This window comes from Sciurus carolinensis, chromosome 15, assembly GCF_902686445.1.
Source record: "Sciurus carolinensis chromosome 15, mSciCar1.2, whole genome shotgun sequence".
Classification (NCBI taxonomy): Eukaryota; Metazoa; Chordata; class Mammalia; order Rodentia; family Sciuridae; genus Sciurus; species Sciurus carolinensis.
This window is the reverse complement of record NC_062227.1, coordinates 58,121,996-58,135,402: the sequence shown is the minus strand read 5'-3', so window position 1 is coordinate 58,135,402 and position 13,407 is coordinate 58,121,996. Positions and strand designations below refer to the sequence as shown.

General features: G+C 35.9%; 1 protein-coding gene across 5 annotated transcripts in view; it reads right to left on the bottom strand.

Moving 5' to 3' along the window:
- The window catches only part of Me2 (malic enzyme 2), a 67,151-nt gene that overhangs the window by 25,969 nt on the left and 27,775 nt on the right, over positions 1–13,407 (bottom strand). For all 5 annotated transcript variants that reach the window (XM_047526356.1, XM_047526353.1, XM_047526352.1 and 2 more), the window contains 5 exons: positions 9,857–9,966; positions 9,662–9,759; positions 9,233–9,346; positions 5,405–5,519; positions 2,543–2,685 (listed from right to left, as the gene is read on the bottom strand). In XM_047526356.1, coding sequence (XP_047382312.1) covers positions 2,543–2,685; positions 5,405–5,519; positions 9,233–9,346; positions 9,662–9,759; positions 9,857–9,966 — 580 coding nt within the window. The remainder of the gene's footprint in view (positions 1–2,542; positions 2,686–5,404; positions 5,520–9,232; positions 9,347–9,661; positions 9,760–9,856; positions 9,967–13,407) is intronic.

Here is a 13,407-nt window from a genome sequence, read left to right as displayed (position 1 = left end):
GTCTAATAGTCACCAGAGGAAAAGTGAAGCCCCTCTGGAGGAAGAGAATGTCATTCAGAGCCTCAAATGATTGTTATAGTTCTTTACCCATACTATCCAGCACTTAATTAAAAAACAAAAACTAGGCTTACGAAATGACAAGAACTATTCACCAAAAGGAAAAAAAAAAAAAAAGACATAAAAGTGGAATTACAGAAAGTGAGATATTTGCTATAATCAGAAATGTCAATTATAATTCAGAGCATGAGGCCTTGAGTTTAGTCCCCAGTACCACCAAAAAAAGAAAAAAAAAAAAATCCTGTAATTGTGATTCATATATATTCAAGAAATTGCCTCACCCAACTTCATCGGATTTATTACTTTATTTATTCTCAAGGGTATAACCTAACAATCATAACTGCTGAATAATCACTTCCTAGGTGGTTGGAGGGATAGATCAGTGTAGAATATTTGCCTAGCACAAGCAAGATCCTCACCACAACCACCACCAAAAAAAAAAAAAAAAAAAAAAAAAAAAAAAGGAAATCACTTTCTAGAGCCACTTAAAGATCACTTATAAGAATGAAGGAAGTGATTACACAATGAAGATTACATAGAACACTAGGGAGGAAAAGAAAACAAACTGTCATAATGATATATAAGCAGGTGTTTATAATTGAGACTGAATCTTGCAACAGTGTCAAAGAATTGAAAGTACTAAACCTCAAACAATTTTAAATAAAAATTCGTTACAGATATCAGTTAACCTAAAAAAGTGGTCTAGTAAACACTGATGGTGAAGTGAGTAAAAATAATTGTTTCATAAAATTTGGGGCAGGAAAATTTATAAACTGATAATTTCTATATGTGACTTTTTTTAGCCTGTCATTAATCAATTATAAAAGAATCAAATAGGAAGTCTACAAATGAAAATAATGCAATAATTTTTATTAAGAACCTAAAAACAGATTAGTACAGCTGGAAAGAGAATCTGCAAAGTGGAAGACAGTCCAAAGAAATCATCAGACTCAAACACAGAGCAAAAAGGATGGTATATACAGAAAACAGTGTAAGAGATATTGGAGATACAGTGAAAAGTCTGACTGTACAACTGGAGTTCCATAAGAGGAGAGAGAGATTATGGTCAGAGCATAGAAAACAGAAAAAACAAAATCAGACATCAAGCCACACATTTAGGAGCCCTATAATCTCCAAGTGGAATAAATACAAAGAAACCATCCCTAGGTATATTATTGTAAAACTGCTAAAAACCCCAGATGATGAATCAAAAGAAAAAGAGAAGTCAGAAAAGAATAAAGTAATATCTTCAAAGTGATGAAATAATGTATCTACCAACTTTCACTTCTATGCAGAACAAAAATGTCCTTCTGTTACCAAGGAAAACTCTAAATTAACCCTCTAGATCAACTTGCTGTTAGTTGACATAAAAAATAACTCATTTGGAGGTCACACGGCTGGGCAATGTATCATGAGTCTTCCACTAGCTTTCCTATAAGTAACACCTCTGACATGTGGGTTATGATAATGGTTGTCTACATTACTTTTCATGGACTTAAGATCACTTTTGCTAACAATACTGACTCTTCTCTTGGGCCAAAAGATATGTGATAGGTGACTAGTATGGATGAAAAGGCTCAGCACCTCTGTCTTCATACTGCATCTGTCTGCTTTGTTGCCCTTACCTTTAGGTCAGATTGTTAATCATGTGGGAAATATTTTGTCCAAAATTATAATATAGGGTTCATTTGGCCTAGACTTGCCCAGTCTCTCTCTCCTCCCCACTTCAAGGTTAAAGAGACCTACCAGCCCTCATGACTGGAAACACCAGACCATGAAAGGACTGAAAAGTACTCAGGTACCTGAATTCCTGTAAAATCTCTACCTAATCCTAGAAAAGACTTGAATGTTCCTCCCTTTTATTGGTCTCTAACTACATTATTATTTTCTCTATCCACAATCCCTCAATCCCCTGTAGTTGAGAATCTGATTTGTGAGCATGGGTTCCCACTTTTCTATTCTTTGGTCATCAAATAAAGCCTTTCTTCTCCCCCAACAGTCATCTCTCAGACATTGGTTTTGCTATGGGATGAGCTTCCAAACCTGGGTTTGGTACAAGTCAAAATGAAGGCAAAAAATTATCAAGAAAATTCAACAGACCCACACTTAACCAAAGGAGTTCTGCTGGTAGGATAAAATGATCCTCAATAGAAGCACAGACATGCAGGAAGGAAGGAATGGTGACAGAAAAAAATTAAAGTACAGGTCAAATTCAAATGAAAAATTAATATATAAAAATAATGTCTTTGGGGCTTAAAATATACGGAGAAAAACAATAGTACAGACAATGTAAGGGCATTAAAATGGGAGTTATGTAACTGTTTTCCAGAATTGATATAAGCTATTTATAGCACTCTGATGACCCATGGATGCACATTATAATCTTCAGTGAAACTGTTAAAAGAAGCATGCAAGAATATGTAACTAGTAAGTTAACGGAGAGAGAAAACTAAACGTAACTAATTCATATGATTATTATTAATACCTCTGTAAGTGTATATGCTTCTTCAGGGGTGCACTCAGCCTTTGTTGTAGGATTGCTTAATGCAAATATTATAGGCCTTTCATTAATACGGGCCATGGCTTTGATTACAGCAGGAGTAAAAAGTCGGCCAGCACCAGCAACTCCTGAAATAAATAAGGGGGAAAAGTAACTTCAGCAGAGATATAATAAAACATTCTTACCAAAAGCATCGCCACAATAGGTTAACCATAACAAAACCATAGTTAATCTATTATAAAGATACATTTTTGCATTGCTAAGAGAATACTATGAGAACACAATCTTAAATCTGAAAAGACAAACAATGAAATGCTGAAAATTCTCACTTATTTATTATCTACTACATACATAGCAAATTAGAGGAAATTAAAGTAAAAAAAAAAGGTATAAGATTATTTATCTACAGCAGCCAGGTGCAGTGGTGCATGCCTGTAATCCCAGGGGTTAGGGCAGTCAAGGGAGAAGGATCACAACTTCAAAACCAGCCTCAGCAACTTAGCAAGGTCCTAAGGAACTTAGCAAGACCCTGTCTCAAAACAAAAAATAAAAAGGGCTGGGGATGTGGCTCAGTGGTTAAGCGTCCTTGGGTCTAATCCCAAGAAGCCCCTCCCCCCAAAAAAGATTATTTACCACACTCTAAGATAAAGCCTGCTACAACATGAATGAACCTTAAGCTAAATAAAATGCTCTAGTGACAAAAAGACCAATATTTCATGATTTAAAAGACGAATATTTCTATGTACCTAGAGCACAGAAAGTAAAATGCAGTTGCCACGAGCTGGGGGAATGGGAATTACCATTTGATGGGTACTGAGTTTCAGTTTCACAAGAGAAAAGAATTCTGGGAATATACCTAAAAATGGTTTGGGAAGGTAAATTTTGTGAATATTTTACCAGGTTTGAGAAGTTAAAAGAGGATAAAACTTACCTCAATTGTTAAATTGTTAAAGATTGTGTGGTACTAATTACAAAATAAAAGGAGTTCAGAAGAGATAAAAGATCATTTTGGCTAAAGCAATCCATTTTTTGATACATTTGAGTTGATCTACCTCTTATTAAGCCCCTCCAATGTCCCTGACACAGAATCAGGCCATTAAAATATAAAAATGAGTATAATGCAGGCAGGTTATAGTTGAGGAAACAACAACAAGGCAAACAGAAAACCAAAAAATTTCAATAGTTGCTAAGGTAGAAGCATGTAAGGTTGCAGAAGCACACACTTAGGTCATGGTAGGAATTAGAGACAACTAAAAATGTATCAGCTGAGGTCTTAGTTCTTCAGAGATTTTCTTTTTGCTTCCTTGACTCTCTGGAAGTAGAGACAGTGGATACATTCTGAGGTTTCTATATGGAGTCTTGCGAGGAATGAAAATTAAGAGAATCTAAGATTTCTTCTTACCATAAAAAATTAAAAGAGGTGTTGCTGGGCACAGTGGTATAAGCCTATAATCCCAGCAACTCAAGAGACTGAGATAGGAGAATTACAAGTTTAACCTGGGCAATTCAGCAAGACCTTGCCTACATACATACATACATAAATAGGGCTGGGCAAATATATACTTTTCCTGACACAGGAACTTACTGTTTGTGACTGTATTTTACTATTAGCATTCAACAGAGCTGCTACATGAAAGTGATAACTACAAGCAAGATTGTACATACTTTCTTACAGCTAAACATGAAATCAAATAGATCCAATTTCATTTATTTACTTATTTAGGGCCTTGGGCATGACAGGCAAGGGCTCTACCACTGAGCTACATTCTCAGCTACCACTATCCCAGCCACTTATTAAAAAATTTTGAGACAGGGTCTTGCTGAGATACTCAGGCTGTCCTGGAACTTTTCATCCTCCTGTCTCAGTCTCTCCAATAGCTGGGTTTACAGGTATGTACCACCTTGCCCTGCCCAATAGCTCCTCTTTAAAAGACTAACATTTCTCTGCTGAGAATTCAGTGCTATGTTGGCAGCTGATGTCAGCTACACAATGCCTGAAACACTAAAAGGTTAACTTTTTTGCTAACAAAATGCTCATTCTGCATTGGGTTTTCCTGGTACAGTGTGTCAAATGACCTGGATCTTTTTAAGTTTTGAGCATGACCATCCTAACTACAAAAACAAAGCACAATAAGGAGCAGGGTGGACATGCACACACATGCCTATAATCTAGCTACCAAGGAGGTTGAGACAGAAGGATCATTTGAGCCTAGGAGATTTAAGACCAGCCTGCACAACACAGTGAGACCTTTGTTGTGTTTCAAACCAACCCCCCCAAAACAGCAATTCCTTGGGAGAGGAGGTGAAGGAGAGGATACAAGCAAAGCAAAATCAACTGCAGAGCACATAGCACTTAGAAGTATAAGAAACATCTTTTAACTAAATGCTCAAGCATCATGACCAAAAAGCTGTCTTAGAAAACGTGAATCAACTCTGTACTGGTGGGGTTCTGCGTATATGAATTCAACCAACTGCAAACAGAAGACACTTGAAAAAAATTGTCTGCATTAACACGTCCAGACTTTTCCTTGTCATTATTGCAAAAACAATACAGTATAATAACTATTTACAATGAATTAGGTATTATGAGTAATCTGGAGATACTTTAAAGTATATAGGAGAATATGCATAGGTTATATGCAAACACCACACATTTTACTATAAGAGACTTAAGTATCAGACTTTGGTATCCATGGGGATCCTGGAATCAATCCCCGCCAGATGCCAATTAACTGTAAATGTTAGAAGCTAGGCAGAAATATGTTAATTCATTCTTAGTAATCTTACGGTGTAGTTATGACTAGCAACAGTTAAGTAATAGAATTATTTATCAACAACTTCACTTACCAATTATAGTTGAAGGCTTGAGTATATTTACTGCATCTTCGAAAGTATCAGGTATGCTTTCTGGGGCTGGGTGAGCAAATGGTTCCTGATTACTATCTATTTTAGCACTCCGTCCCTAAATTTTTTGATAAAATACAGTATTTTTTTAGTGAGTGCATAATGAAGATTAAGTGAAAAGACAATATTTTATGAGTTACATACGTATTATTTCTACAATAGAAATGTCTTTTCATTTACTTTTCTCCTTAATTCATTTATTTCATTTCTAACTGCAGTGTCCAAAAATATAAAATATATATCAAATCCCATTACACTCAGATTTTCTAGTTTCTTTCAAAAACTCATTTATTCTATGAAAGTTTGCCAAAATTCAATATGGTACAAAGGCCTACAACTCCTTTCTCTGAGCAAGTTGAGTTTTGGAATGAAGAATTTTTTTTATGTTTTAGAATGTAACTCGGTAATTTAACAAGTATTGTGAATATTCCCTGACAAATGGGCACTCTACAACTGAACAAACTTAAACATTCACATCAGGTAAAAAGGTTTATTTCTTTATCTATTTTTTTTTTAAATTATTGTTTGATTCATTGTACACAAATGGGGTATAACTTTTCATTTCTCTGGTTGTACATGAAGTAGAATCATACCATTTGTGTAATCATACATGTACATAGGATAATGATGTTTTTCTCATTCCATTATCTTTCCTTCCCCCTCCTCTCTCTATCCCTCATTTCCTTCGATACAATCCATCCTTCCTCCATTCTTCCTTTACCCACGTCCCCCTGATATGTATCATCATCCACTTATCAGAGAAAACATTTGGCCTTTGGTTATTTGGGAATGGTTTATTTCACTTAGCATGATATTCTCCAACTCCATCTATTTACCTGCAATTGCCATAATTTTATTCTTCTTTATGGCTAAGTAATATTCCATTGTATATATAATATTATAGTTTCTTTATTCATCTATTGAAGGGCATCTAGGTTGGTTCCACAATCTAGTTATTGTGAATGAACTGCTATAAACACTGACGTGGCAGCATCACTGTGGTATGCTGATTTTAAGTCCTTTGGGTATAGGTCAAGGAGTAGAATAGCTGGGTCAAATGGGGTTCCATTCCAAGTTTTCTAAGGTCTCTACTTACTTTTTGCAGTCCTGGGGATCAAACCCAGGACCTTGCGTGGTTGATGCAAGCAATCTACCAATGAGCTATATGTCCTTATATCCACCTATACTCCTGCCACTCTTTTTGTGAAGAAGAAAGTTTAAGACTACAAATAGCCTCTCATAAGTTCAGGTCAGGTTTTGCTACCAGATTAAGTTCAGGTCAATTAAATTTGTCACCAAAGTGAATTTCAGAAAAAAAGCTTTGAGATTTCAGAGTTTTAAGATTTCAGAATTGCAAACAGACACCATGGGCCTTTACTACCAAGAGTTCAAAAACAAGAGGAACAGGGAATTCTGGTTCAAGATGGCTGAACAAAGGAACATACTTTCTTTTCTAAATCCCAAGTGTTAGGAAAAAAAAAAAAAGTTAAACACTCAGTACTGCCATAAAGCTGAAAAAGTAACACTGACAGACTACAACAATGAATTTCTCAAAGATTTAAAGCACAAGCTGATGACGCACGCTTGTAATCCCAGCAGCTTGGGAGGCTGAGACAGAAGGATTGTAAATTCAAAGCCAGCCTCAGCAATGGCAAGGCGCTAAGCAACTCAATGAGACCCTGTCTCTAAATAAAACACAAAATAGGGCTGGAGATGTGGCTCAGTTGGTCAAGTCTCCCTGAGTTCAATCCCTGGTACCCCCAAAATAAAAAATACTTAAAAAAATATTTAAAGCACACAAAAAAAACATACTCAGTACAAAACCAACAAGCCAAGAAACCTGCATCTTTATTTTGATGGAAGAGAAGTCACCTCCCCACAAAAGCAAAATTTTTTCAACAGAACTCCAGAATAACCAGGTAAGAACCAGGAGTGACTGGAAAAGAAGTGGGCCATCACAAGTTGGCCAAGCAGTTAATTAAAGCAGTAATTAAAATACAACCTTAATGGTCTGGTTTTCAGTATTGTTGATCCCAGAATTTCCAAAGCTCTCCAGTTTGGGGTTTAACAGAAAATTCTCAAAAGGGACTACAGTGTTTGGGGTTACCAGAAGAGATTGGAAGCTTAAAGCCCACAGTTTAAGCTACTAGCACATCCTGAAATAAATACTCTGAACCTGAACAGGAATTCTCACTTGCCGCTACCAACATTATATTCCTCTGACCTGTTATCATTATCACAAAACATTTGATGAAAACCAACATTACAAAATAAAGCACCAAATTATGTACCAGTAGAAAAATGGAATCTCCCTCTGTAACTCTCACGTCTTATAAGCCGTGCACTTTACATACTAGCAAATATGGTAGTTATGGCCCCTGAGGGAACAGCACTGTTTACTGATTCAGAGGACGGGCTTTACGATCATGCTTCTTAGGGTTAAATTAACTCCATCACTGATAAACTCATGACTTTGAAAAAGTTCCTAACCATTTTAAAATTCAGTTTCCTCAATTATAAAAAACTTCACAGAAGAAACAAAAGACCAATCACAGAATTTTTGAAAGTACTAAAGAAGATAATAAACTCTAACTACGAATGTCTGGTATACCTCAAATTACTGTTATTTTATTTTAAAGTATGTATAATTTAAGCCTCAAGGTTATTCATTCATATGTTCTAATTTTCCATTTTATTTTTTGTTTTAATAGAATGCTGATATTAATTAAGAAGAGATGTTAAGAAGAGGAGAATTAGAGCAAAGTACATTGAGATGGATTGTACTATAGATGTAAATAGCAAGTAAGTGCTTTGCTATTATTCTATGATGTGCACATAGGAAAATAAAGTAGTAGTCAGGCATGGCGGTGCAAACCTGTAATAGCAGGAACCTGGGAGGCTGAGGCAGGAGGATCACAAGTTCAAGACCAGCCTCAGCAACTTAGCAAGGCCCTAAGGAACTTACCAAAATCCTGTCTCAAAATAAAAAATAAAAAGGGGTGGGGATGGAGCTCAGTGGTAAAGCACCTCTGGTTTCAATTCCCAGTAGTAACCCCCTACCCAAACACAGCCTTGTATACTAGATAGCTTCAACCATGGAACAATTTACATGTATTGATGTTATACAGTGTGAAATCCATGACATTCTTAAGTTAATAAAAATAGTAACCAATTTATATAACACAGGAAGGAAGGCAGTCCAAAGGGTACTAAATAACCTGGCAGAGCTCTTTATTATCCATGAATTGGTTTTAGCAACATGTTCTTTTAAATTGGCATGGGGGATTATGATGTCCAAAGGATTAAAGAATTTCTGCTCAAAATTACATGTACTGCTAATAATTTAATTAAGATGTTCTGAGTTCTCATTAAAAACTTTTAAATTCTAAGGCTGGGGGCAGCTCAGTGGTAGAGTGCTTGCCTAGTATGCACAGGCTCTGGATTCCATCCCAGCAGCACCACACAAAAGAATCTAGTTTTATCAGGGTCAAATATGATCATACATGATGTCTATTTGATTTGTTGCCCAGAGAGCAAAGCAAGAAAGGGTAAGTTTGGTGCCAACAAAGAAATTATGATTTAAGTACAAAGCAACAGTATTTATAAAAGACAATGACATAGGAGGATCTCTGTTGACAATATAGTAGAAGGTTCACAATTGGTATGATTTGGATAGTCCAGTGAGATACAAAATTTAAAAAATTAAATCTAAAAAATCCAACTAAAAATATAAAAATACTCTTTTGCTTCTCCAAGTTTTAAATATCTTACCTTAACTAATAAACCAAACTTGTCAAACATCCAGATTTTCTTTTGTGCCTCTTCTTCTGAAAGGCCATTTTCTACCATAGACATAACTATAAGATTTGCAATCCCAAGAGCAGCCTGTTTAACAAAACACAGATTTTAAAAATGAGGACTAGAGTATGATGCAATGATCACGTTGTTTTATAAAAGAAGACTGTTATGAGAAATACTTAGTTTATTCTTCCTTTCAAATTACACAAAATCTATTTTTTGTGATAATCTCTATAAACATATTTTATCTATTTTACAATAGGAGTTGTGGATTTATACTCTGTATATTTCAACAAATTATAAGCTCATTATGCTCGTTTATGAACACCATCATTGTATCCTACTTTCCAATTCTAAAGAAGTGTTGGTTTTTAAATTCTAAAAAGCTTAACAAAAACTTACCTCTCCTGCTCCAAGAAACAGAATCTTGTGTTCTGAGATTGGTTTACTAATAACTTTTTGGGCTGCAAGAAGACCTGCTAGAGCTACTGAAGCTGTCCCTATAAGAAAAAAAAAGATATTTAAAATTAAAAAAGGGTACATTATAGATGTTTAAAAAATAGAAATCAAAAACCTAAAGTTCCCTTTTCATTTTACCTTGAATATCATCATTGAAGGTACAATATTTTTCTCGATATTTTCTCAAGAACCTAAATGCATTATGATTTCCAAAGTCTTCAAATTGAATGAGGGTGTTCCGGCCATATCTAAAACCAGCAAAAACCACAATGGTTGTGTTAAAAATAACATTATTAAACAGTTTTCCTGTTTAACACTCCTTATGACAGCATTTAAAAACAATGTATTCTATTAGTTCGAGGCCATCTAAAAGTTTTCAGAGTCTATGAAAGACTAGACCCAAAATGTAGAAATCTATTACTTAAAAATAAAAATATGCTGCATGTCTGTAACCCTAGCAAAGTGGGAGGATGAAGCAGGAGGATCGTTAAACACAGGAAATTAATAAACATATGAAAAAGTGTTCAACATCTCTAGTAATTAGAGAAATGCAAATTAAAACAACTCTAAGATTTCATCTTACTCCAATTAGATGGCTTTTATCAAGAACACAAACAATAATAGATGTTGGCATGGATGTAGGGGAAAAGGTACACTTTTACATTGCTGGTGGAGTTGCAAATTGGTGCAGCCACTCTGGAAAGCAGTATGGAGAATCCTAAGAAAACTTGGAATGGACCCACCTTTTGACGTAGTTATCCCACTCCTCGGTTTATAACCAAAGGACCTAAAATCAGCAAACTACAGTAACACAGCCACATCAATGTTTATAGCAGCTCAGTTCACAATAGCTAGATTGTGGAACCAACCTAGATGCCCTTCAACAGATGAATGAATAAAGAAACTCTGGTATATATATACACAATGGAACACTATTCAGCCATAAAGAATAATAATATTGTGCCATTTGCAAATAAATGGATGGAACTGGAGAATATCATGCTAAGTGAAATAAGCCAAGCCCCAAAAACCAAAGGCTGAATGTTTTCCCTGATAAGTGGAGAATGATATATATGGGGATGCGGGGGTGGAGAATGAGAGAATAATGGGGGAACTTTAGAATATGTAGAAGGAAATGAGTGGGAGGGGGGTATGAAAAATGGTGGAATGAGACAGACATCATTACCCTATGTACATGTATGATTACACGAATGGTATGAATCTACATTGTGTACAACCATAGAAACGAAATTATGTACCCCATTTGTGTACAATGAATCAAAATGCAGTCTATAAAAAATTAAAAGCTAAATAAAAATAATAATAATAAAAAATTCAAGGTCTGCTATAGCAACTTAGTGAGACCTTATCTCAAAAATAAAAAAAGGGTTGAGGATGTAGTTCAGTGGTAAAGTCTCCCTGGGTTCAACCCCCAGCGCCAAAACAACAATAACAAAACCTATGGAGAGCCTAAAAGGAATGTGGAAGCATAATGGGCCCATGGATATCAATCTGTGAAAACTATTTCTAAGAGTTTAGGAAGGTGCCCAGCACATAAGCAACTAAGTAACTTCCTAAAAAGGAAGAGGCTGTCTAAGTCTCAAAAAGTATATATTTGACATATATTATCATTACTTTAACAATTAAATGGTAAAATGAGAAAGTATATTAAACAAGTAATTAAATAACTGATATGTAGACAGCATGGTAATAATGCCTATAATTAAAGCAACTCAGGGGGCTAAGGCAGGAGGATTTCAAGTTCAAGGCTAGACTGAGCAATTTAGTGAGGCCCTCAGCAACACAGCAAGACTCTGTTTCAAAATAAAAAGGGCTGGGAATGTGGTTCAGTAGTAAGTGCCCCTGTCCTGCTATCAAAGTAAAAAAAAAAAAAAAAAAAAAAAAAAAATTTGGAGAGAGATGTCAGTCATCTAGGTAAGTAGTAGTAAGAAGGGAAGGCTTTAAAAGGAGGTAGGAGTTCATCTGGGAAAGAAGAACAAAAAGCAAAAAGGTTGGAAAAAAAAGCAAGGTTTTGGTGACCCTGAATTTTCAGAAACCTGGTTATATATGTCAGGAGTTAAGCTGGGTATAGGTATAGGGACCTGTAATCCCAGTCACTTGGGAGGCTGAAACAGGAGGATCACAAGTTCAAGCCCAGCCTTGGCAACTAAGTGAGGACCTCAGCAACACAGAAAGACCCTATTTCAAAATAAAATACAAAAAGGGTTGGGGATGTGGCTCAGTAGTAAAGTACCCCTGGGTTCAATCCCAAGTACCAAAAAAAAAAAAAAAAAAAAAATTAGGGTTTACATTAAAGAATAGAGAGAAGCTGGTTAAGGTAGGCTGGGGCCAAAGGAGGGAGACTGTTGAATGACAAAATAGAGAAAAGGGACTTGCTTTTGTGCCTCATCATCAATCACTGGACAAGGGAAGAATTCACATAAATCTGTCAGCAAAGATAACTTGCCACTGATACGTGTAGAACGTGATACGTGGTGTCGGGGAGAGATGAAAAGCAAAGGAGAAGCAGCTAGGAGGCTGCTATGATGTGAGAGATTTGAAGCAGATGGCAAAGAAAACAGAAGGAACAATCATACAATGAAGACATCAGAACAAACAAACTGGTGATGAGGACCAGCTGGAAAGTGAGGGAGAAGTTGTTACAATGCCAAGACAATAGCGATGACTAAGAAGATACTATGTGGGGGTGACAAAATCTGGGAAGATTAAAAGTTCAGCTTTGGATTTGTTAACTTTGTCTCTGAAAAGGAAATAATTTTTGAGTTCTTCCAGGTGTCAGTAATTTAAAAGGTAGGACAACTAGATCCTAAGGGTAAACTGTTTGGGTTTTATCTTGTGGCAATAGAAAATTATTCGGATTTCAAGCAAAAGAATAAAGTACACATTTAAAAAGATTAATCTGATCTTTTTAATTTTTTTTTTTTTTTTGGTTTTTCAATGGATCTTTTATTTTATTTATTTATATGTGGTGCTGAGAATTGAACCCAGGGTCTCATGCATTCTACCACTGAGCCACAACTCCAGCTCCCTAATCTGGTCTTAAAGTGAACATGAACTGGAGAGAAACTGGAGGAAGGTTTAGAGGAATTCAGAGGATAGAGCAAAGCTGTGGTAATGAAAGAGACACATTTATGAGGCATTTAAGTGGCAATGCCAACTGGATATTGAGGAACATCTAACTGTGCATCTAACTGTATGCACAGGTGGCTGATGGAGAAGAAGAATTAAAGATAACACCAAGAACAAAGGTTTGTTAATAGGGTGAACGATATTGCCATTGATGGTGGGAAGATAAAAAGCTGTTTAGAAAGGGAAAGAGTTCAGTTAGATATGAATCTGAAGAAGCAATGGAATATTGCAATGGGGGATTCTAGGGGCTAGAAACACAAGACTACTGGGATGGGTTTCCATGGGTCATGGTGTACAGCTCAAAGACTACATAGGCAACCACATTTAACACAAGAGAACAAGAAGAACCAGTGAAAATGACAGAAGAGAAAGGTAGAAGAAAGAGCAAGTTAGGAGTCTTCTATTAGCCAAGAGAAGAGAAAGTCTCAAGACTGCAGGAGTAGGAAAACCAGGTCACAGTGAGAGACAGAAAAGGAAGAGGACCAAATGTCTGAGAAGTTAAAACATGAAAGCTGCAGGAGAACCGAGCAGTGAGAGTG